This window comes from Elaeis guineensis, chromosome 5 (assembly GCF_000442705.2).
Source record: "Elaeis guineensis isolate ETL-2024a chromosome 5, EG11, whole genome shotgun sequence".
Lineage (NCBI taxonomy): Eukaryota > Viridiplantae > Streptophyta > Magnoliopsida > Arecales > Arecaceae > Elaeis > Elaeis guineensis.
In genome coordinates, this window is record NC_025997.2 from 12,241,063 (window position 1) to 12,262,907 (window position 21,845).

At 36.2% G+C, this 21,845-nt stretch overlaps 3 protein-coding genes across 8 annotated transcripts in view; 2 read left to right on the forward strand and 1 right to left on the reverse strand.

Annotated features, from left to right (window-relative positions):
* The first annotated feature begins 6,479 nt into the window (after nucleotides 1-6,479).
* Nucleotides 6,480-13,255, forward strand: LOC105044890 (uncharacterized). Of its 6 annotated transcripts, none has more exons than XM_073257536.1 (11): nucleotides 6,480-6,741; nucleotides 8,495-8,617; nucleotides 8,753-8,823; nucleotides 8,905-8,954; nucleotides 10,768-10,841; nucleotides 10,927-10,989; nucleotides 11,330-11,417; nucleotides 12,325-12,387; nucleotides 12,461-12,540; nucleotides 12,622-12,693; nucleotides 12,848-13,255. In XM_073257536.1, exons 2-11 carry the CDS (start codon nucleotides 8,586-8,588, stop codon nucleotides 12,927-12,929), a joined length of 675 nt encoding a protein of 224 aa, XP_073113637.1. In that variant the 5' UTR covers nucleotides 6,480-6,741; nucleotides 8,495-8,585; the 3' UTR covers nucleotides 12,930-13,255. The 6 variants fall into 6 exon arrangements, with proteins under 6 accessions (XP_073113637.1, XP_010921263.1, XP_010921264.1 ...); XM_010922961.4 differs by having other exon boundaries at nucleotides 8,538-8,617; XM_010922962.4 differs by having other exon boundaries at nucleotides 8,541-8,617.
* A 1,279-nt stretch (nucleotides 13,256-14,534) lies between these two features.
* LOC140857929 (protein EIN6 ENHANCER-like) lies at nucleotides 14,535-18,252 on the forward strand. Its single transcript, XM_073257341.1, has 2 exons — nucleotides 14,535-14,709; nucleotides 18,149-18,252. Exons 1-2 carry the CDS (start codon nucleotides 14,535-14,537, stop codon nucleotides 18,250-18,252), a joined length of 279 nt encoding a protein of 92 aa, XP_073113442.1.
* A 3,534-nt stretch (nucleotides 18,253-21,786) lies between these two features.
* The window catches only part of LOC140857930 (leucine-rich repeat receptor protein kinase HPCA1-like), a 3,361-nt gene continuing 3,302 nt past the window's right edge, over nucleotides 21,787-21,845 (reverse strand). Inside the window, exon 13 of the mRNA XM_073257342.1 lies at nucleotides 21,787-21,814. Coding sequence (XP_073113443.1) covers nucleotides 21,787-21,814 — 28 coding nt within the window. The remainder of the gene's footprint in view (nucleotides 21,815-21,845) is intronic.

Consider the following 21,845-nt stretch of genomic DNA (forward strand, 5'->3'; position numbering starts at 1 on the left):
GTGGTTCATTGCAAAGGCATTCAATATTGGCCAGACATTAGACATCATTTGCTTCATTTCAGTATGCTATGCACTGGAACTCAGCCATCTACACTTCTTAGTAACTCACGCCCTCCTAATCAGTGGCAAGCGAACATACAATGAGATCCATCTATAGTTTTCTTAGTGAAAAGAAGCAAAAAGACAACCAGAAGATCCATGAACAACACATATTTTGCCTGGTTTAGTACTTGGGATGGATGTGACCATGGTTGAGAAAGAGACGGATGGTGGCTCTCATCCCTCTCCCATAAAGGGCGCAGAAAGGGCAAAGAGGATTATGACTACGGCCTTTCTGAAACAAAACCAACGAAGTTTCAATCAAACACTGTATCACCGGCGCGTCCACGTTGATATCAGCAATTATTAGTTTGATACCTCCAAAAATGTTCATATAAAATGCTGTTTGTTATCGTTGGAAGTTTATTTTAGATATAGTGCAGAGTCAAGCTTCAAAATAAAAAGAGAAACTAAATGCATGTTTGGATGGTTGGCCTGAAATCACAAAATATTTATGGCCCAATCACCAAAAATATTAGATTGTAAACTAGCTAAACCTATATTTTTAACTAGTCAACGCCAACTGCGTCTATATTGATATCAGCAACTATTAGGTTGTATTTGGTAGCTGATAATCTATCAAAATTGCTGGCAATTTAATGTGGTAATTTGAATTACTGCATTTGATATACTTTTTAGATGGTAATACATAATACCTTGGCAATCTAGATTGTCTTATGAAAGATAATCTGAATTAACTTAGGAAGGGGTGGCTATCCAAATTATCATTTCTTTGGTAATGTTGTAATAAAAATTTTAGATAAAATTATCTCTCAAAAAAATCACACAAAATCTATTATCCTACCCTCCCCCCCACCTCCCTCCGTGTGCACCTTCGGCCTGCGGCTCCTCGATCTCTCTTTGTCTGCCCGCGGCTCCTCCGTTTTTGTCCCCCACCACCTCCCGTGGCTTCTCCACGTCCGTCTCCACCACCCCCATAGCTCCACAAGCGCTCGCCCTCTCTCCGCCCTCTCAGTGCCTGCAATTCCCCATACCCTTTGGTCCGTCATTTTTTCACACCACCACCACATCCACATCACTCTTGTTACTTCTCATAAAAAAAAAGAGAAGGGCACCAGGACAAAATTATTAGAGATATTTTAAAAATTTGATTTTACATTACAGATAATTCGATTATTATACCAAACATGTCAATCAAAATTTTCAGTAATTTTACTACAACATTATTTATGTATACCAAACATAATAATCAACATTATTGATAATTTAATGGTGATAATCTATTCTAAAGGCATTCCACATTACCATCCAAGATTGCCTGGCGATGCACCAAACGCAATCTTAGTTTTATACCTCCAAAATTGTTCATACAAAATACTATTTGCTACCATGAAGTTTTTTAAAATATATAGAGACATGCTTCAAAATGCAAAAGATGGTTGGACCCAAAATTCTATGGGATTCATGGCCCAACCACTAAAAATATTGGATTATACAAAAAATTTTTGTACATCATGTGCGGTGCAATAAAAGTAACGTGGAGCACACCGTCCAAACATATTGGAGCACATAACACACTTAATGATGGGACAGATATTTAATGCCATTCAACTTTTTTTTTCTCTAATTTTCAATGATAAAAATGCCCTTTTCTCCGTGGAACAAAGAAAGAAGGATTTTACTCAGTGCTCTAAAGGATATTTCAATCCTTTTACAATTTATGTGTTTAACCGTTGGATTAAATATGAACTACTCGGATTTCAATCAATTAAAGTGCTCCTGTGCATGGCTGGTGCAAAATAATATTTCAAAAATTAGAAATATTTTAACATTGAATTGATGGCATCTTTTATAATTAAATTAAACTTTTTCTTTACAAAAAATCTTCTCCAACCAGCGAAGGGGTGATCACGAGCAGAGGACCCGCAGGCATGTGAGGGGGCAGAAGAGCCGCGGGTGGCGGGGGACGGCATGGATCGAGGGCATGGAGGGTGACCACAGGCGAGCACCGATTAAGGACCCACAAGCATGTGAGGGCCGGAAGAGCCGCAAGTGGCAGGAGGCAACATGGACTGAGGGGGGAGGGGTGACCACAGGCGGGCGATGAGGCGGATGATCGGCGAGAGGGGGGGGGCGGATGACCCATGAGGGGTGGAGGGGTGGGGGTGCAGTGTGGTGCAGGCGGTCTATGAGTGGAGGTGGGGATGTGGACAACCTGCAGGTGGCCATGGGGAGGGGGGTGCCTGTAGGTGGGCGGGGAGGCTGATGACTTGCAGGTGATTGCAGGGGGTAATCGCAAACGGGTGAGGGGGGGGTTTGGGGGCAAACGACTCACGGGGGGGTGTGGTGGCGCAGACAAGTCGCAAGCACCGAGTTGGGGGGGGGGTTGATCGCGAGTGGAGGACTCACGGGCACATAGGGGGCAGACGATCTATGGGTGCCGGGGGGGAGGTGGGAGGGGAGAACGCGGAGCGTGCGGGGGGCCGTGCTCGGAGGATCGATAGGTACTGTGGGTGGAGGGGAGGGGACTACAGGCGGACGGAGGGATGGATGAGCCATGGGTGGGCACAAGGCATGAAGAAGTCATCGGTGGAGGGAGATGGAGGAGCCATGGGCGTAGGACTGCTCGAAGCAGCCGTGATGGCGTCAAGAGGTGGGGGTGGGCGCGAATAAGCAGAGGGAGGAAAACTGACGGAGGAGCCATGGAGAAGGAAGAAGAAAGAAAAAAATAATAAAATATTATTTTTTAAAAAATAAAATATATAAAACCATAATGTGTAATACCTATAATATCCTTTATAATAAAATATTATGAAGGAGCACCATAGCAAAATCTAAGAAAAAATAGTATTATTACTTTTTGATATCTTATATGACTTCTTGTGAATATATATAATATCTGAATAATATATATGACTTTCTATGTCTTGATAACATCCTGAAGAATATATATGACTTTCTGATATCTTGTATGACTTTCTACGAATATATATGACATCTTGAATAATATATATATTTTTTTATGAATATATATGATATTTTGAATAATATATATGAGTTCTTAATGTCTTATATAACTTTCTGTGAACGTATATGACATCCTGAACAATATATATAATTTCTTACGAATATATATAACATTCTGAATAATATATATGGCTTTCTAATGCCTTATATAATTTTTTGTGAATATATATAATATTTTGAATAATATATATAATCAATAAAAATCATATAAGGCATCAGAAAGTCATATATATTGTTCAGGATGTCATATATATTGATATAAAGTCATATAAGACATCAAAAAGCTATATATATTATTTAGAATGCCAAACATATTCACAGGAAGTCATATATATTATTCATGATATTGTATACATTCATAAAAAAGTCATATAAAATATTAGAAAGTCATATATATTATTCAGGATGTCATATATATTCATAAAAAGTCATATATATTGCTCAGGATATCATATATATTCATAGAAAGTCATATATATTATTCAGCACGTCATAAAGATACAGAAAATTATATATATTGTTCAAAATATCATATATATTCACAGAAAGTCATATAAGATATCAGAAAGTAATAATACTGTTCATTCTTTATTCTTTAGAAGAAAATGATATTTTTGTCATAAAAAATATGATGGAAGAAAAGCTGAGTGGTATTTAATGTCTGTTCCATTATTAATTGTGCTATGTGGTTCCATGTGATTGGACGGTGTGTTCTATATCAATTTTGCTATACCGCACGTGGTCCACAAAGAATTACTCTTGGATTATAAACTTGCTAGGCCTATGTTTTCAACCAGTCAGAGCCATCTTTTAAATAGGCTAGCTGAATCTCACATGAAAAAATATATCATCTGGGGCCAAACTCGTATAAGATGTGTAAGTTAAGCCAATACAACTAAGTTAGACTTGACTAGGCTATCTTTATAAAAATCCAAAGAACCATTGGAGTGGGCCAGGTCAAATCCAATATGGGAGTCTACTCTAAGAATGTAAACAAAATCAGGAAATATATCAGGACTCATTTGGTTTTCAAAAAAGTTTTCTCATTAAAATATTTATTTTGGGAGATGATGCTTGAATATATGATGTTTGAAAATATTAATTTTTGTATGTTTAGTTGACTATAGAAAAATAGCATATTTGAGGATAGCTTATATTTATTTGATTGAGCATTCACTTCTTAAAATAAGTTATGTAAAATATTTGATATACCCTTAATGTAGTGAAAAATTTACTTTATTCTCTCTAAAAGAGATAAAAATTATTTCAATTCATAACACATGGGAAGGTGACTTTCCCACGTCTCATATAATTTTTTTTTTTCATGAAATATAAAAATTTTATTCTCGTGAGGAAGCTATTTTTTTATTTTTTATTTAAAAACTCCAATCAAATATGAAGTATTTATCTATTTTTATTGACCATAATTTCCTTCCTCCTCTTGCCGCAAACCAAGTCCTTAGATTCATGGGTAATGTAGGTCTTCATTTTACTCTGGTATTAGCTAACCAATTCACGGACTGGTTACCCACCCTTACTGGCCGGCGGCCATGCCCAAGTGCTATCAGTTAGCCTCTCTTAGTCTCTTTCTCCGCACTGCTAGAGGCCAGCGAGCGGTAGACGGGCAGCAAGCATCAGACACCAATGAGTTAGCCTCGGTTAGTCTCTCCCTCCCTCCCTCCCTCCATAAACTTCGCACCTTTCCTTTTCCTGCTCCTCTCCACTCTACCCACTTTGCTGTCTCTGCCCAACAATAACCAGAGCTTGGAGCTAGCAGCCTTTCAGGCAACAACGCAAGGCTAACGGGTTATGGTCCGTCCGTTCTGCAATAAATGCGATCAATTCTAAATCCTTAATCTGATCGAGAGATTTTTACATCTATGTTTTAGGCCTTTCTTACTATTATGTACTAAAGGAAATTGACATCATCAAGTGCATTTTCTTTTTTTTTCTTGGGTACATAATAAAGCGCAATCCTTTGTTCTTGGACATTTGACGATCTTTTGAATAGACTTCTAATTATATATTATCAAATTATATATTTTATTATATTTCTTTTATATATATATGATTAGCGACTATCTTTCATATACATTTCAAAGATTGTTTTTGAATTCATATTGTTGCTGCTAGCATCTAGCTTAGCTTCGGAGGTGATGGATTTGGATTGGTTAGAATTCTATTTGCATCAAATGGGGAAAGAACCTATGAGTTAAATTCTTAATTAAAATTATTTTTGATGAAAATCTTTCGATGCTCAAATCAATCCCTGAAGAATAGTAGAAAAGAGGAAGAGCCTGATCAAAAGAGTTTAGTTGGAGGTTCTCTGTGCATCTTTATTTGCATATGGGATAGTTGACTATTTTTGCAAATTCAGACAAAAATGGTAAAATGAATCATGCTACTGTCTTATTTGTCCGAGATGGATTGTTCTAAAGTATACTCGTAATATGAAGTAGACAACGAAATGTTCAATGTGCAATTACCACTGTGCATCTCGGCTTAATGTTGATCGAACTGGCTAAATAATCATATAGTTGATATTAAAATATCGCTGATACCTATCGAGCTAAATTACATATATCATAGTGTGAGAAGTGGTCATTCATAATTTTGTGATCCTTATCCTCGGCATAAATATGACTGATTTTAAATTTAGTTTTTAATAAAAGTATTTAAATTATTTTGGCAACGAAAAACTAGAGGTCAATATGCGACAATAAATATAACAATAAAGAGTCCCAAAGAGTATTCTAATGGAAAGAACATTTATTTCCAATCAAGTGATCCAGATTCAAATCACGATGAAGATCGGGCTTCGATTAACTGTCAGGACATAAATAATCGAGAGAAAATGTATTCTGATGGTCAGAATACGGGGTCTGAAAGTGACAGTTGGTCCTGAATCCTCGGTAGTATTGGGATGACATACTTATCCATTGGATCGTTTGTATATAAAAAAAAAATCTGGAAGGTGTTAATATTTTTTAAAATTTTTATTTTATATATTTTAAATTTTATTTTATTTTTCTTCAAATAATTAATAATTAATATAATTATTATATTATTTCGATAGTGCCATTGATCCGACAAAATCGATGGCCCGTTCTGTTTTATGATTTGATTAACCGTCGTGTTTTCAAAAGTAAAAACTCTACTTTGCCTTGCCTTGTTTGAAAATTGCGGCACGAATTGCCACGCTGGCTCGCTCGCTTGGGCCGCTGGAACTTTGGGCGGGGCGAAAGCGAAAGACGCGCTTTCACGTGACGCGCCGCGCGCACCGCCAGCCGAGAAATTATTCGTTGGACCACGTGTGGGGCCACCGTTTCATCTACCGGTCCGGTCCGGCAGCAGCGCAATGGCGTGACGACAACCACTTATCCGAAAGAATTTCCCACCCGCTCCATTCCATTTGGTCGTCGGTCCCGGCTCCGGACCAAACCGATCTCCCCTTTTCTCTCTCTCTCTCTTCCCCCTCTTCTTGCGGAGCTTTCCGGTGGCGATTTCGGCAGGTAGGCGAGGCGTGTTCAACAATCTCAGAGGTCCTTTTTCCGGTTCATTTGCGAGAATTTCCGGTGATGTCGCCGAATTAGGGTATCGATTCCGTGTCTTTCTTGATCTAAGATGCCGTCAATTGGTTGGGGCTTTGTTAATGTACTATTTTTGAATCCATTTCTGGTAGATGCTGTTTTTTAATTCTTTGTTGCACTTTATTTCACTGGATCGTTGAGAGATTCTTTTTTCTCCTTTTCTTACTGGATACGAGCAAGGAACCCGAAATTCTGATGCGTTTCAAGAAATTTAGGGTTTCTCTATGTTATGTTCATGGCACGTCTGAGTGATTTTTTATTTTATTTTCGATCTCAAAAGAGAAGATTTTTTACCTCATATTGGAGACGGGTTGTTGCTGCCTTCTCTTTTAAGATAGGATGAGATTGATCCATGAAGACCTTCGTTTTAAATAATTTGAGAAATTTCAAAGCCCCAGAACTGGAAGACAGAAAGAGGGAATAAGCTTGCCTTTTTGTTACTGAGAAAACTCATGTTCTATGCATGTTAGGCTGGATCTTTCCTTAAGAAAAGAGAGATAGGTCAAAAGAACCTTCAATTCCAGTTGTTTAATTAACAACACAACATTGCAAAGGCTAATTACTTAATAATGCACACAGTGAAAAAGGGAAAACGAAAATCTGATCAGACGAACAATCTTAAGTAGAAAAAGACAAACTTAGATATGCAAAGATGTTTGAGTGCGCGCATGCACAGCACTGTGCTGTGGTTTTAGTCATGTCTCGCATACATGCGTGCACACTTTGTTCCCTAGGGCAGTCCAAAAAATAAAAAGTCAAGATGATCAATCCATACAAAGGCTAAAAGAAAATATCTCTTGGTGGGGTTCTTTTCCCTCTTTTTGTATACTAGTATTCTTCCTTATGGAGTTTGAAATCGAAATTACATTATAAGTGTAAATCCATGTAGAGGAAGTTAATAGTGCATGTTACATGTTAGTACTTAATTCTCGTGTGTCTGCACTCTAGAAGAGAATTGGAGTTTTTGTTGGTGTGTTACTATAGAGAATATAATCCATAACACTTTTAGTTGCTTCTGAAGCCAATATCACTGCATTAGATGGCTCCAGAGTTGTAAAAACTAATGTCATGAGTCATGACTTAGTTATTTCTCTTCACTTGGTTTAATGCTCCTTGGTTTCCATCATAAGTATTATTTCCCTAGAGATAATTGCTATTATTGGAAAGATTGCTGGATGTAAGGATGTTGTATGGCTCAGAGTGTTGGGCAATAATGAAAGTACATCAAAACAAGTCGTATATAGAAAAATGAGAATGTTAGAATGTCTTCATGGTAAAAGTAGAAGAAATAAAATTAAAAAAAAATACATTAGAGGAGTTGTAGGACTTGCACAAAATAAGGATAAAATGATGGAAAATTGGTTGAGCTGGTGTGGACATGTACAACGAAGATTTGAGAAAGCTCTAGTAAGGAGGGCACTTTGATTTATCTTGAAAGTGGTAAGAAAAGGAGAGGAAGATCTAAGGTAACATGGAGAGACTGTGAGGAAGGATATGGAGAAACTTATCAGAAATGACCTTTTAAATAGGAAATGAGGGCTCATAAGCCAACCCGAAATAGCTGGGAAAAGGCTTGATGATTATGATTATGATTATGAAAGATGGAGGGATGTATTATGTTATAAAACATGATGCAATTTTCAAAATTAGCAAAAAAAATCAATCCTTCAACTTATTTATATATTCTGTATATACCTTGCATGTCAAGAGTACACAACCTTTGGCTCTTCTCTTTTTATTTATTTCTCTGTGCTTCCTTTTTTTTTTTTTTTTTGAACTTGTGAAATTTACTGGCCTTTTTATTTGTCACTACGTAGATATGAGACAGAATTCTAACTTCTAAGTGCCTGTTTCTGCTAGAAGGACATCAAAACTCATACACTTCTGTTCATCTGAGGGATTCTCAACATGAAGTTTTTAGAATACACTCCCTTAGACAGGTATTTTCTGGATTTTCTTGGAGGCATGCTTAAGAATCTAAGTAACCAGTCTTGCAAGTATTGTTAAAGAATGTCATACTTCTTAGTCTCCATGTTGTAATTTTATTCTTAAGATCATGTTATTTTTTAATCCAGTATAAATCTTTTCCTGAATCACTTGAATCTTGGAGAAAGTACTATCAAGGGAAATCTTGAAGCATTCTCATGTAAGTATAGGTTGTGATTACTTGCTTAGTTTGTTGATATAATGGGAAGACTTATTAGGTGCTTGTTTCTTGGGCATGTAGGTAAACATACAGGGAGTGATCGAAAGCTCTCTCTTAGCTTAGAGCATGAGGTACCTATGACTTCTTGACTTGCTTGACATTAACCGCTAGGAATTCTTATTTCTGCTGCAAGTACTGTTAAATAGAAAATAGAGTTTATGTACACGCACTTCTCACTCTATACTCTCAAAGTTTGCCTTATCATTGAATTCTTATGATATAGTCTATTGGTCAAAGTTTGTGATTGGTACCACGATCCATATTATTAAACCAGTAGATCGAAAACTTCTTACAAATAAACGAAACAGCATTAACATGAAGGGGAAAAAGGGATGAAAGAAGAGCACCCTCCACTGAGTAGAGAACAAGGCATCTAAATGAGCATCATGGATTGCCTCATTTAGTTTGTTGCAGTCTGGTTATTTGATTATGTGGCTTTCTCTTGATCTATCTAGGCATGCTTGTCTCATGTGCTAGCTTCATAGTCATAGAAACTGAATGATGGCTCTAATTATTAGTTGCATTTGTAATCATACTTGATCTGTATGAAAAAATTGATAATAAATAACTACTTTAACAAAGAAAATGAAGAAAATATGTGGCCAATATTTGTTGGATCTAGTTTTAAGCTTTTTGTTTCAAGACAAACCATTACCATGAAAAGAACCAGCTCGTTGTACTGCTTTTGTTTCATTTTGGTTCATTTTGATGGATAATACCATTAAAATTGCATGTCAGTACAAGTTTTATGCAGTTCATTGTAGGTTCCAGCTGATTTTTAGTGCATAAAGCTTGCTGTCTTATTTATGCTTTATATCATGTTGTTTGCTGGGCCCTGCAGTCTTGCCCCTATATTATTTATGCAGAGCCTCATCAAATTGATGGTGCATGTGCCCATACTGTTTCATTACCATTGTTCTCTTCTATAATATTTGCATTATATTGAGTTTCCTTGTTATGTTGCTATTTGGCTGTTCTTTCAACTTTTGACATGAGGGTGGATGATAGGGTACAGAAATGTGGATTTTCATATCACCTGTGAAGAAATCCCTTCCTCTACCTTGAGAATCATTTGTTATGATCAGGAATTGACTTTCCGGGCTGATTGATGCTTGCGACATCTTGTAACAATACAATTTATCACAAATATCAGATTCATCATTCAGTTTCACTATTCTTTACTATATGCTTTATGAAATATCCTGATTTCATGGGTGAACCATGCTTAGTCATGTGGAATACGAAACTGATTTCTTTAAAAGAGTTTTACCATGCTTTCTTCTCTGATCTTGTTTGTTTTTGGGAGGAAAAAGAGAATACTGTTTACTAGTCGGAAACATGAGGATTGCACTATACCATCCTCTTATGTTCTTTTTCTCGAAAGCTGGAGCAGAATTTTGTGATGCTGATTAGGGTACAATTTTCAGATTTTTATTTTAAATTGCATTTCTAAACAAGATTAATCAACTGAGGAATGTGATAGTTTCTTTTCCTAAGTTTTGTATCTAGATTGTGCAGTTCTGGTATCTCTCTCCCTTCAATTTTTAGTTTTGGTGGGAATATTGGTAGTTAAGCATTATTGTTTTAACATACGTGGTTATCCAAAAGTGAATAGAGCTGAAAATTATTTGGTCATCATGATTTCTTCTTTTACTATTTCAATCACCACTGGTAGGATTAGTGACTTTTGACTATTGTTTTGTGATGATGTTGCCATGCTCATGGTTATTGATATGCTCTGATTTACATTTTTGAATTTAGTTATTAGCTGTGAGTTTTTATAGGTCTATTAAGGTTATTGGATCTCTGCCAGTTATTTTGACTGCAGATCTTATACCTTTTTCTTCTAACTTTTTTTTTTTTTAAAAAAAAATATTTGTTCAGATTCTTGACTTCCTTGAGCAATCATCTGATAGCGACACTTCATCCCCTGTTGAATTCTTGTCTAGTAGATCAAGGTGGTAAAAGACATGTATAAATCGATGTTATGTATTCTTGGATTCTTTGAGAGACCTAATCTCGTATTTCCCATTCTTGTTCCAGTCGGAAAACATTGATATATCTGGTTCTTACGCTCAGTCATATGTATCCAGATTATGATTTCAGGTATTTCTTTTCCAAAGTTGTGACACATTAAATTTTGACAAATAAGTGTTAGGAAGGATCCTGGGTAATGACATTGTCAGCTTCATTGGCGACATGGCAACCCGCTTTATATCCTTTCTGACCAGTACAGGGAGTGTTGTCAAGTGGCTTGACAGACGGTTTTATCCGTTGCTCTATGAGCTGAGAGTTCAATTCTCTCCATTTCCCTATAAATTTTTGGTCTTCTCTTACGTTGCATTCATGAGTTTGTGCTGGAGTCACTGGCCTCTGAAATTGTACTGGGTGAGTGCAATTTAATATTCAATATAACACTATCTTACAACATTTATCGGCTTAGCAGTGCAGTGCGAGCCCATCTGTTTTTCAGAGAAGAAGAGTGGGAGAACTTCAGGCAGATATATGACACCTACTTGTTTGAAGCTGCTAGGGTATGCTTTTATCTTATTATATTATCAAATGGAGTTGATAATGTTGTTGTCTTCATCCTTCATACCTCTAAAGGTATGACTCTGCATGTCAATGTCCCATGCCTTTCTTTATCTCTACAAGGGCATGCATATTTCTTTGTATTTGTTTAGAAATAGGTAACATAGCTTGGTTGTGTTGCATATAAAATTCATATAAATTGAGATTTGACGGAATTGCATAACCCATGGTGAGGACACTTTTTGAAAATGTGAAATTTTGAGGTAGTTGCATAAATTGCTAAAAAAAAGACAAGGCTTTTGAAAGAAGTGACAAGACTCAGTTGTTTATTAAAGAATGAATAAGACTTGAATCTTGGTCATTAAAGCAAGTATTTGGATTTTCTTTTTTTTTAAAACAAGAATCTTACTCAAAAGATTGAGCAACTTATACTTGGTCGAAAATTTTCATAATCGAGCCCTTTCCTTTGGTGGTATTTGTGTTGCACAATGACTAGCCTTTTCTTTCTTATCATTGAAAAATATCATCAGGGACCTTTATAAAGCTGCCATGTTGTAAAATATGCTGTAGATTCTTGTGATTTTAATATTGGGCATAGCCCCTTCTTTTCTATTTAATTACTTGTGAATCTATCATCATATATATATCCAATAATTTCTTGTCAGTTATAACTAAGATTCTTGTTCCAAGGAAGAGTGGATGACTTTTAGTTTCACTAAAATTTGTCCAGGTGAAATATTATATATTAATTAGAAGAAACATTCTTTCTCATGCTATTGATTAAATATCTTTGCTTGACTTTTCATTTCGACCAGCCAGTCATTAAGCTCTAGAACTGTACTTTATGTCCTGGATTTGCTGTCTGCCTTTGGTGTATGTGTATGCGTATGTAAAATGTTTGTATTTCAGGAATGGGCTATAGTTCATGGAGGTAGTTCTCTTCTGGAAAACATGACCAATGCAATAGACGAGGTGAATATTTCTCTTCCTATGGCTATTAGGAATAAATGATTGGTGGTCATTCATATATGCTCCTTCGGTGCAGGTTGTAAAACTAAATGAGTGTGAGATCTACAGCTACAACCCAGACTTTGATGGGGACCCTTTTCTGGAGAAGGGAGCCATGTAGGATTTTCTTAATTGAGGATATCTAGTTATGGATCTACAGTTGCTGAGTCATCTGACATTGAGTTTTGTTTCTTGTAGATGGTCATTCAATTTCTTTTTCTATAATAGGAAGCTGAAGTGCGTTGTCAGCTTTCAGTGTTGTTGCATAAGGTAGGTTCTGGGCTTCATCTGCTAGCAAAAAGTTGGAAATAAATTGCATCTTCTTTTTTTCTTTTTCTTTCTTTCTTTTTTTTTTTTGGCATGCCGGGGTGGAGGATGGGATTTCATATTGCTCTCAATTTATTGGAGTTTCTATTCATGGCAGCAATCTGGCAGTAGATGGCTTTCTTGCTGATGAGATGTACAATGAGGAAGAGGATGATCTGCTCATGGACATGGATATGTGACTTGTTGCATGTGATGTACATAATCACCAACCCTGGAACGTCCTCTGCTGTATCAGAAATCTTAGGTGCACTATCGATGACTCAGTGAGTCAAGTATGATGTGTTTGTACTGGTGGTCCGTGTATTAGCAAGATCTTCTAACTTGCTCGTCATTGTAATTACCTGTATCAGTTGTAGGTGTAAGTACTGAATCGGTGCAGTTACATTTAGAACTCCAGACTTGTTTTCCTCTGTATTTAAATTTGTGGCAAACCAGAAGTTGAGACTAGCAAGTGGAACCAATGTTTGAAAGTGAAAGCAATTTCCGTTTTCTGGGTTAGATGAAATTATGCTGCCGATCAAATAGTCAGATTTTAGAGCGACTTGTTTAGCATATCAAATTTCTGATGCTTATTGAACTTGATCATGACAGTCAGAATTCTTGATGAAAAGCTGAGGATAAGACGCTCGAATGTCACGCTTCAAGTTGATTTATGACGAAGGAGGGTTGCTTGCAAAGATATGCTTATGCCATTAATATGGTCCATGTTTTTTATTACTGCTTAATTTGGCTATTATTGTGCTACTTAAAGGAATCGAATCATCTCCAGCAAGTGAAGCCTGGATGTTCAATTGCCAAACGATTCTTCTAGTAACCCATCCAAAATATTTTTAATGGTTAATATACTTGATGAACTCTAAATGTAGATCTTGTGTATCAATTCTAATTATATTATTATTACATCGGTATCTTTCTCTTTGTTCTCTTTGCTGGTATTCTTGATTGGCTGCCATTACTTAAATGTTACGTGATAGGATTGTTTAAATTGCACTTGGTTGACGTGCTAAAGAAGTACGGAGAGGAGGGAAGTTTATTCAGCTATGCCATCTTTTTTGCCGGATGGAAACTGAGGATCAGCTTGTACACTTCCCAGTACATGAGGGCAAATATAAATCTTATCTGAGCATCAAAAGTCAAAAAAAAAAAAAAAAAAAAAAGGACACCCAAAACTCTTGAATTTATTGCGTATTGGAGGGAGGCATTGACCTAAATCATTCCCAACCCTTAAAAATTAATGCCAACTCATGGACCACGAAGATCTACTGTGCCATGCTGAATCAACAAAGATTTGGTACGATAGATTTGTTTTTCTTAGCACTAATAACTTCAGATTTTGATGTGTTATTAGCGGTAAGCAATAATTCTTTTATTTGATCCAAATTTGACCCAACCCGCCTGAACCTAACCGAGCCACAGCAGACCAAATCCAACCTGACCGGAAATGGCGGGTCCTCGGAGCCGGGCTACAGGTCCGTAACGGATAGATAATGAGCTCCTGGAAATTAATTTCATGCCGATGTTGCGAGCCCAAGGCTCTCCACCGCCCCTGCAAATTAACCCTAATTTCTCTCTCTCTAGCGTTTTTCTACGACCCACAGTTAAATATCCAACTCTAGTTAGGGTCCTGCAAAGTAACCATAGTTTCTTTCTCTCTCTAGCGTTTGTTACGATGCACCGTTGAATATCCAACTCTAGTTAGGGTTCCAAGCGGTAAGGAAACTTCGAAAGAAAGAAATCGAGATTTTCTTTTCTTGGCTCCTCGATTCGTCCGGTTGGAAGCTGCGATGGAGCCGGAGGTGGTGAATTCGGAGATGCTGCTGCCGCCCGTTCTTCCCTTCAAGAGGGTACAGATGTCGGACAAGTACCCGAAAGGGCACGCCCGAGGCCGCCACTGGAAGCATCTCAAGCAGATCCTCCAAGCCGAGAACTATGCTTCCTACCCGGCCGACGAACCCAATTGTAAGCTAAGCTCTCCTCTTCTTTTATATATTTCCATTATATTCCTCTGTTGTTGGATGCACTACATCGTGCAATATTTGTTGTCGGTGCGTGGGATTTGCAGGCGGGAATTGAAATTCTGGTCCATGAATTTGCTTTGCTGATGATAATTGATTTGGATGATTGTTTGATTTGTTTGGGAGTGTAAGATGAGAAAGAATTTCAACTCGATCAATAAAGGGGAGCCTTTTTGTTTTTTTGGCTTCGTTTCTTGCATTGCGTGGCAATGGAAAACCGCTATCCTATTTGAGATAATGTTCGGGGAGATAATTTTAAGCGAAAAAATTGCGAGTACGTTGATGCTGGAATTTTGTTTAGAATGTCACATTGCCGTGTCTGTTGATATATGGGATATCTAGGTGGGCATTAGATTAGAATGGGATTTGCTAATGGTAACTGATTTGGATGAAACATGATCCTTTTTTTTTTTTTAATTGTTTCTTGTCCTAGAATAGTAAACAATTTTAACTTTAAAATTGCAAGGACCTTTGCAGTCATAGAGGTCTGGTTTATCCTTGGCTTTTCGTGTGAAGGGCAACAACAGAACAAATACAGATACTGATTAATGTAGTATGGGGGGAGGGGTTTAGTGAAATTATGTGCATCCATATAAGTATTTTGTTGACAATATGATTCATGGGTATAGTGTCGTGGAAAACTAATAAAAATTACCTGCAAGCTGCGGGTCATAAATTGTTGCTTTGTTAGTTAAATTAATTTAAAAGGATCTATTTGTTTTGACTGGTTTTAATTGAACCATTTTTGTCTAGAAAAATTGTCAGTCACAAGGTCATGATGTTCCCTAGAAAGGTTCCAAAAGTGGAGTGCTGATTGTTAAAGTTTGGAGTACTTAATTAACAGGAAAGTCACTATAAACTTATCACTTCTGTTCTCTGTTACCCTGGTATTTTCTGGAAATCTAATATTTGAAATTGGACCTTGTTCTCTTCTTGGTGCATCTGTATTTATATAGATATCATCACCTGTAATAGCATATCTAAGGTGCTCAGTTAGTTGCTGTAGGGTTTGACAGTTTGGTTCGCTAGTGTTTTCAAACTATGACAATTATACTGCAGTCTCTGCTTATGACCTGATTACTTAGATCTATGTTTTTCTTTGTCGCTGTTACCATAACAACATTAGTTGTTTATATGATATTACTAAAAGACTTAAATAGTCTCCACATGAAAGATATGAAAAAATTGCGAAGAAGCATTTGGAGTAGTTTGAATTGGCATTCAAGGTGGTCCTTAGTAGTAAGGAGTTTTTCATGAATAATGATTCATAAGCTGACCTCAAATAGTAGGGACAAGTTTATTGTTATGGTTTATGGTTATGCTACATTTTATCACATATAGAAGCTTGATTAGCTTGATTTGATTTTAATTTTAATTTTTTTATTTTTTCTACTAATGTACAAAATCAATCTGCTTAGTTGGGCTTTATTGATTCTTAAGGGTGCTAACATTATAAAATTGTGCATTGGGATGCCTCTGACCTTTACTTTGTTTTGCAGATTTAAATATTGAGACACCTCCATCCATATACCCGTCAAAGAATTTTGTGATATAACAGGTTATGAGGTAATGCTCTTTCTTTTCAACTTTCAAGATGAACAACGCTGTTAGTTATAACTCATGATATTATTAAAGCCTAAAGCTTTCTTGGTGTACATCCTGTGCTCATGCATATGCAAAGTGATATAAGTTGCAAGCATTCTATGCTCATCTTTGCAAGGTCTGAGTTGCTTGTATCATACTGTATTGTCTTTATATGAATCATAAATTATGGTATCCAAGTGTTTACAAACTGATGCAGTGTGATTGTGTAGCACACTTCACTTGAATGGTCCTTTCCATGCTCATACCTTTATGGCATGCACATTTGATCATGTTTCCTACATAATAGGCTTGCTTATGATGCAAGTTACTTAATGGAACACGTATTATGGACCAAGCCATTCCAATATCCAAACTGCATGATTTAATATACAATTGTTGATGTGGTCAAAGTTTGACCTTGTATATCCTTCCTTGGGCAAGTTCTATTCTAAAGGGCTAAGAGCATCTAGAAATGATGGTCATCCAAAATTGGTTTAGTCAGATGTATAACAAGGTTGCTATCATGGTTCTTCGTACCGGATTGTACCATCCTGTATTGGACATATTGTACGATACTAATAATGAACCAGTACTTTGTACGAGGGACGTACTGAGTGCAGTACCATGAAGCAACCTATATAGATTAGACACTATACTGGCATGGTACTAGTATGGGTATTGAAAACAATATTATGAAACATGGTCAGTATTCTTAGTGTGGTATATCATGTTCTAATTGGTATCCTATGTTGTTACGATTAGGATTGAGTCAGAAATTGTAGAGGCCTAGATTGGATCAGATTGTGGATTTTAAAATTTTTTCTGAATAAGGTTTACGAACTGGTATGGAGGGGTATCGACCGGCGATCGCTTTGTCACAGAACAGGTACCTACCATGCTGTTCCAAGGTATACCAACATGGAGAGTTGGAGAGGGGGATAGGGAGTAGGGTTTCGAGAGAGGGGAATGGGTGATTTATATACTGAACCATTTAATCAAATAGTGTTGGGAGCCGACTAATCCGGATTGGTATGCTGTATGCTTGCCGGTTTGGCATGGTTCAGATTTCCTTGCTCCTAAATATAAAAGAAATGTGAAAAATTGAAATATTAGTCAACTATAAAGTGGATGAATGAAGAATATGAAGCATACATGCAAGAAGTCTAGTTTTCACCAATTTGGGCGCATATACAATATTTTTAATGAAGCAAACATTTGTTTGGTTGCTTAAGATATTTATATACTATATCAATTTAATCATCCTTTTATGTAGAACACTTAAGAAAAATTGGGATAAGACTTTAACATGTGTCTGTAAAATAAAAAACTTGCATCTTATTTTTAACTCTACGAACTCTAATAATAGACTTGCTAATTTTACTATTTGAGATTTATTGATGATAAGTAATTTAAGAAGAAATGGACCTAGACATGATTTAATATGTAAATAACAAAATGAAATTAGATCCTGTGGTCCAAACAAATTTATAGCCCATCATATGCAGATTGTGGAGTCTCTTGTTTCTTATGTAAAGATGTGGATTGTTGATTGCTCTATAAGATTGATGCTCTAGTTTTGGGTAAATGTATTTTGGTCTCTCTTCTCCGGGTTTCATTTAACTGTAATGTCTGCCTTAAAGATTGTGGTATGCTTTCATTGAAGATTTTGGTTTTTGTTTTTTGTCCACCGGCATTCCTTCTCCACGTGTGGTGGAAAAATAATAAAAAACTCGTGCTTGGAACCTGAAGATGTATTTGAAATTTTATTATTTTATTTTGACATGGTTTAATGGCTGCAGGCACTGTACATAGACCGAGGACAAACCTGCGCTATGCAAACCCGGATGTCTTCAAGCGCATACGAATGCTTCCTGATGATCATGTCCAAAGATATCTGGCTTGAGAAATCAGCAGTCGTTTTGAAATAGCATTTGCCTTCAGTAACAGGGTGGAGACAAAGAATGTTGATTTAGAATCTAGCCTTCTTTTAGGGAAGCAATGGAAACCTAGTGAGGTGGTGCTTGTAATTATGATTTTAATGTTCAATTGTTCATAGCCTTTGTATATTTGCTGGTAAGTTGCACACGATGAAACTACTCTTCATAGCTATATGGGATAGTTGAAGGAATGTTTTGTGCTTTACCGCAAGAAATGCGCATGGAGGTAGACAAGGTAACATGAACATGTTGAATAGAGTATTTATAAAATTTTGCCTTGGTGCCGTGTGATCAGGGCCGATCATTGAATGAAAGAAGCCAAAAAAAGTTTTCAATGTTCTCAGCTACTACAAGGCAAATATTCAGTTGACTCTCACTCCAGAGACTAATCCAAATGGAACACGTAATATTTTTCTTGAATCAAATTGTAGCCATATTTGTTTTACATGAAATTATTCAATGGATCAAAGGCATTGATTGATGAAGTTTGTGATTGGTCAGGTTGATGTCAGTCACTCATGGTGGGTGGCTTTTGCCTTTTGTGAAGGGCTTCGTAGATGAGGCTTGTTTGGAGCCTTGGAGATCTTAGGTTCTTTGTTTTGAAATATGACCCAATTCAGGAGGATGGGAGGAGATTTTGAGGGTTAATAGCAATCCGCAAGAAAGGTAACTTACTTTATCCTAGAAAAAAAAAAGGATAATTTGTGGGCTGTGGACTCCTTACCTCTCCAGCTTCATATGCACGTACTGTTTTCATTCACGCGTGCGCTCATCTGCGCTGGTCGTGATTAAGAATCACTGGTTTTATTTGGTGGGTTGGGAATGTCAGATTTATCAATTTATTCGGTGGATCGATCGTATATTTATGGCAATTGAATTTTTTTTTTTATAAAAAAAAATCTGATTATGAATTGTGAAGCAAAAATAAAAGGATGTGGATAAATGGAAGGATGATAGAAAAGTTCCTCCATGAAACTGTAGTATGGAATCATCCTCAAAGATTTCGGTCAGGGCAGTTATATGCCAAACATGAATACCTCTTGAAGTCATGGGTATAGAGAAATTTATAACAAAGTTTTCGTATTGTTGATTCTTGGATGCAGTGCTTATTTTCGATAGTCATTTTTCATTTCAGTTGAAAAATATGAGATATTCATCCTAGTCATTATGGACGTATTTGTCTAATTGACGCATCCGAAAGAGTCAATGTTAAGCTTATAGGAGATGAAAATCTCACGGACAGTTCTGAAACGGAAAATTTTTGAATAGAGTGAACTATCTCTACTATAGAAAGAAAAAAAAAAAACAAATCAGTTAATAATTTAATAATAATAGAAATATATATCCTATCGAGACAGAATTTATAACTTACTATCTTCTTGAATTTTATTTTATTTTTTTATTTATATTAATAATATTTTTATTAATATTTTGTTTATTTGCATCAATTTTATTGGACTCATTCAAATTTACTCGAATGGCTACTCATGCGTGTGCACACGTGCGCATAGGGAGGTGTTTAAGTTTTGAATCTGAAAAAAATCTGTGCGCTACTGCATACATGGCTTCGTTTGAGAGCGGAGACCGGAGAAAATCTGACCAAAATCTAGAATTCTAGATGATGTTGAGAGTTTATTGATACTAACCCTCAATAACTTGACCAACTATATTAGTTGGCGTTCAATTTACCTGCATGCATCTTATACCATCTTGATTTTGATAATCATGTTCTTTAGTCTGTTGAGTGTCCTTTTATTTTATTTTATTCTTTTAATTTTCTGTCCCATGGAAAGTTGAGTTTGATTGTCCAACATCTTTGACTACAATTAGATATTATAAGTTGGAAAATTAGCTTTATTATATGCACTTGTGGCCTAAAATTCCGGTGGCTTGGTTTATCTGGTGTCTCCCTCCAACTTGGACCCTCATATTGCTCCCGTGGTGACGTGGTTTTGGGGAGTAATGTTGATGGGCAGGAAGGCAATAAAAAAGGGGTCTAACAAGCTCCGTTAGCTGATTTGTCATAAATTAGATGCTGAGATTTTGACACTCTGTGTCTTCTTTATTTGTATGTATGTTATTTTTATGTTCTTTTCTCAGCAATATAACCTTGGTGTCCACAACAGTTAGTATTCTGAACATGGCTTCCCCGGCTTTCCCGAATAATTCCGAGTTGTTCATTTTAATAAGGTGGAAGTAGCGAGGTATTTCAAGCATCTTATGAAAATGAGAGCAGACCCTGCTACATTAGAAGGTCGGAAGGAGATGTCCTTCTTCAAATTTGCTTTCCGAATCGAATTTTTTTCCAGCAAGATTGAGATCCTATGGTCACGTATAGGGAAGATAGCGACGTTGGGATGCCTCCTCCAACCTCTCTTCATTTATCAAAAAAAAGGTGGGAAAATCCCAAATATTTCTAAAGTGTCACTTGCGACATTATTGTTGCATGAAAGTCCACGATATTTGGCAGATGGAAGGTCAAAGAGGAACATCAGTCTGGTACATGCGTCACTGACACATGCTTTGAATATTAGGACCATTGACATATTTAGTGGAATGTATGTTTGGTTATCGTAAGAAAATTTTAGGAAGTGTTTGATTGGAAGGAGTGAAGATATAAAATCAGAATCAGAATGGATGACTTTCATTCCAACCATTTGGTTGGAAGGAGTTCTATTTCGATTTTGATTTCAGGATGGAATGGGAATAGTTCAATCTATATAGAACTCAATCCCTATTCTCTTCTACGGATTCAAATTTTCATTCCAATTTGGATTTCGATTCCGGTCATGAACCAAATACTTCGAAAATTTTGATCATTTCAATTCCAATTCCAAACCATTTTGATTTTCATTCTCATTTCGATTTCGGTTACGAAGGTAATAGTCCATGCATGCATTGCTTATTTCTTAGTTTTTAGAGATGATACTTTCAACCAGCCCTTAGGTACCATTGAAATTTGAATGGATGTGAGTTTTGGTAAAAATATCTGAAGCGATTCGGATCGTATATGGATAATGATATGTTCTATCCCTAACTTGCTCTGATATCATTTTAATCTATATTTTTATTTTAGAATTATAATTATTTTATATATTTATATATACATGATCTAATTCGATCCAATTTTTTTTATCTATCTTATCCAATCAGATCTGCATCTTTACTGACCCACCCGAGACGGATACATGATAAATATGGTATGGAGTTTTTTATTATGGAACGGATATAGATATATTAACCGATCTGACTCATATCCGACTCACTATCATCCCTAATAATCTTCTCTCATGGTAATCCATAATTTTGTCAATTTTAACTTATCAAAAATAAAAAATAACATACTAGTTTATATATTTTTCATGTCTCAAGCTTGTTTTAGGTCGGATGTTTTTATTGGTCGTCCTGGTACTAAAATATTGCTGGGTACTATTTAATCTTTTTTTCAATATTTTTTTAAGATTTTAAATTACTTAGCATCCAGTAAAACATATAGAATGCTATTTAACATTGTCTTGGTTGTGTTTGCTGATATTTTGAAAATTCACCAATCAGATCA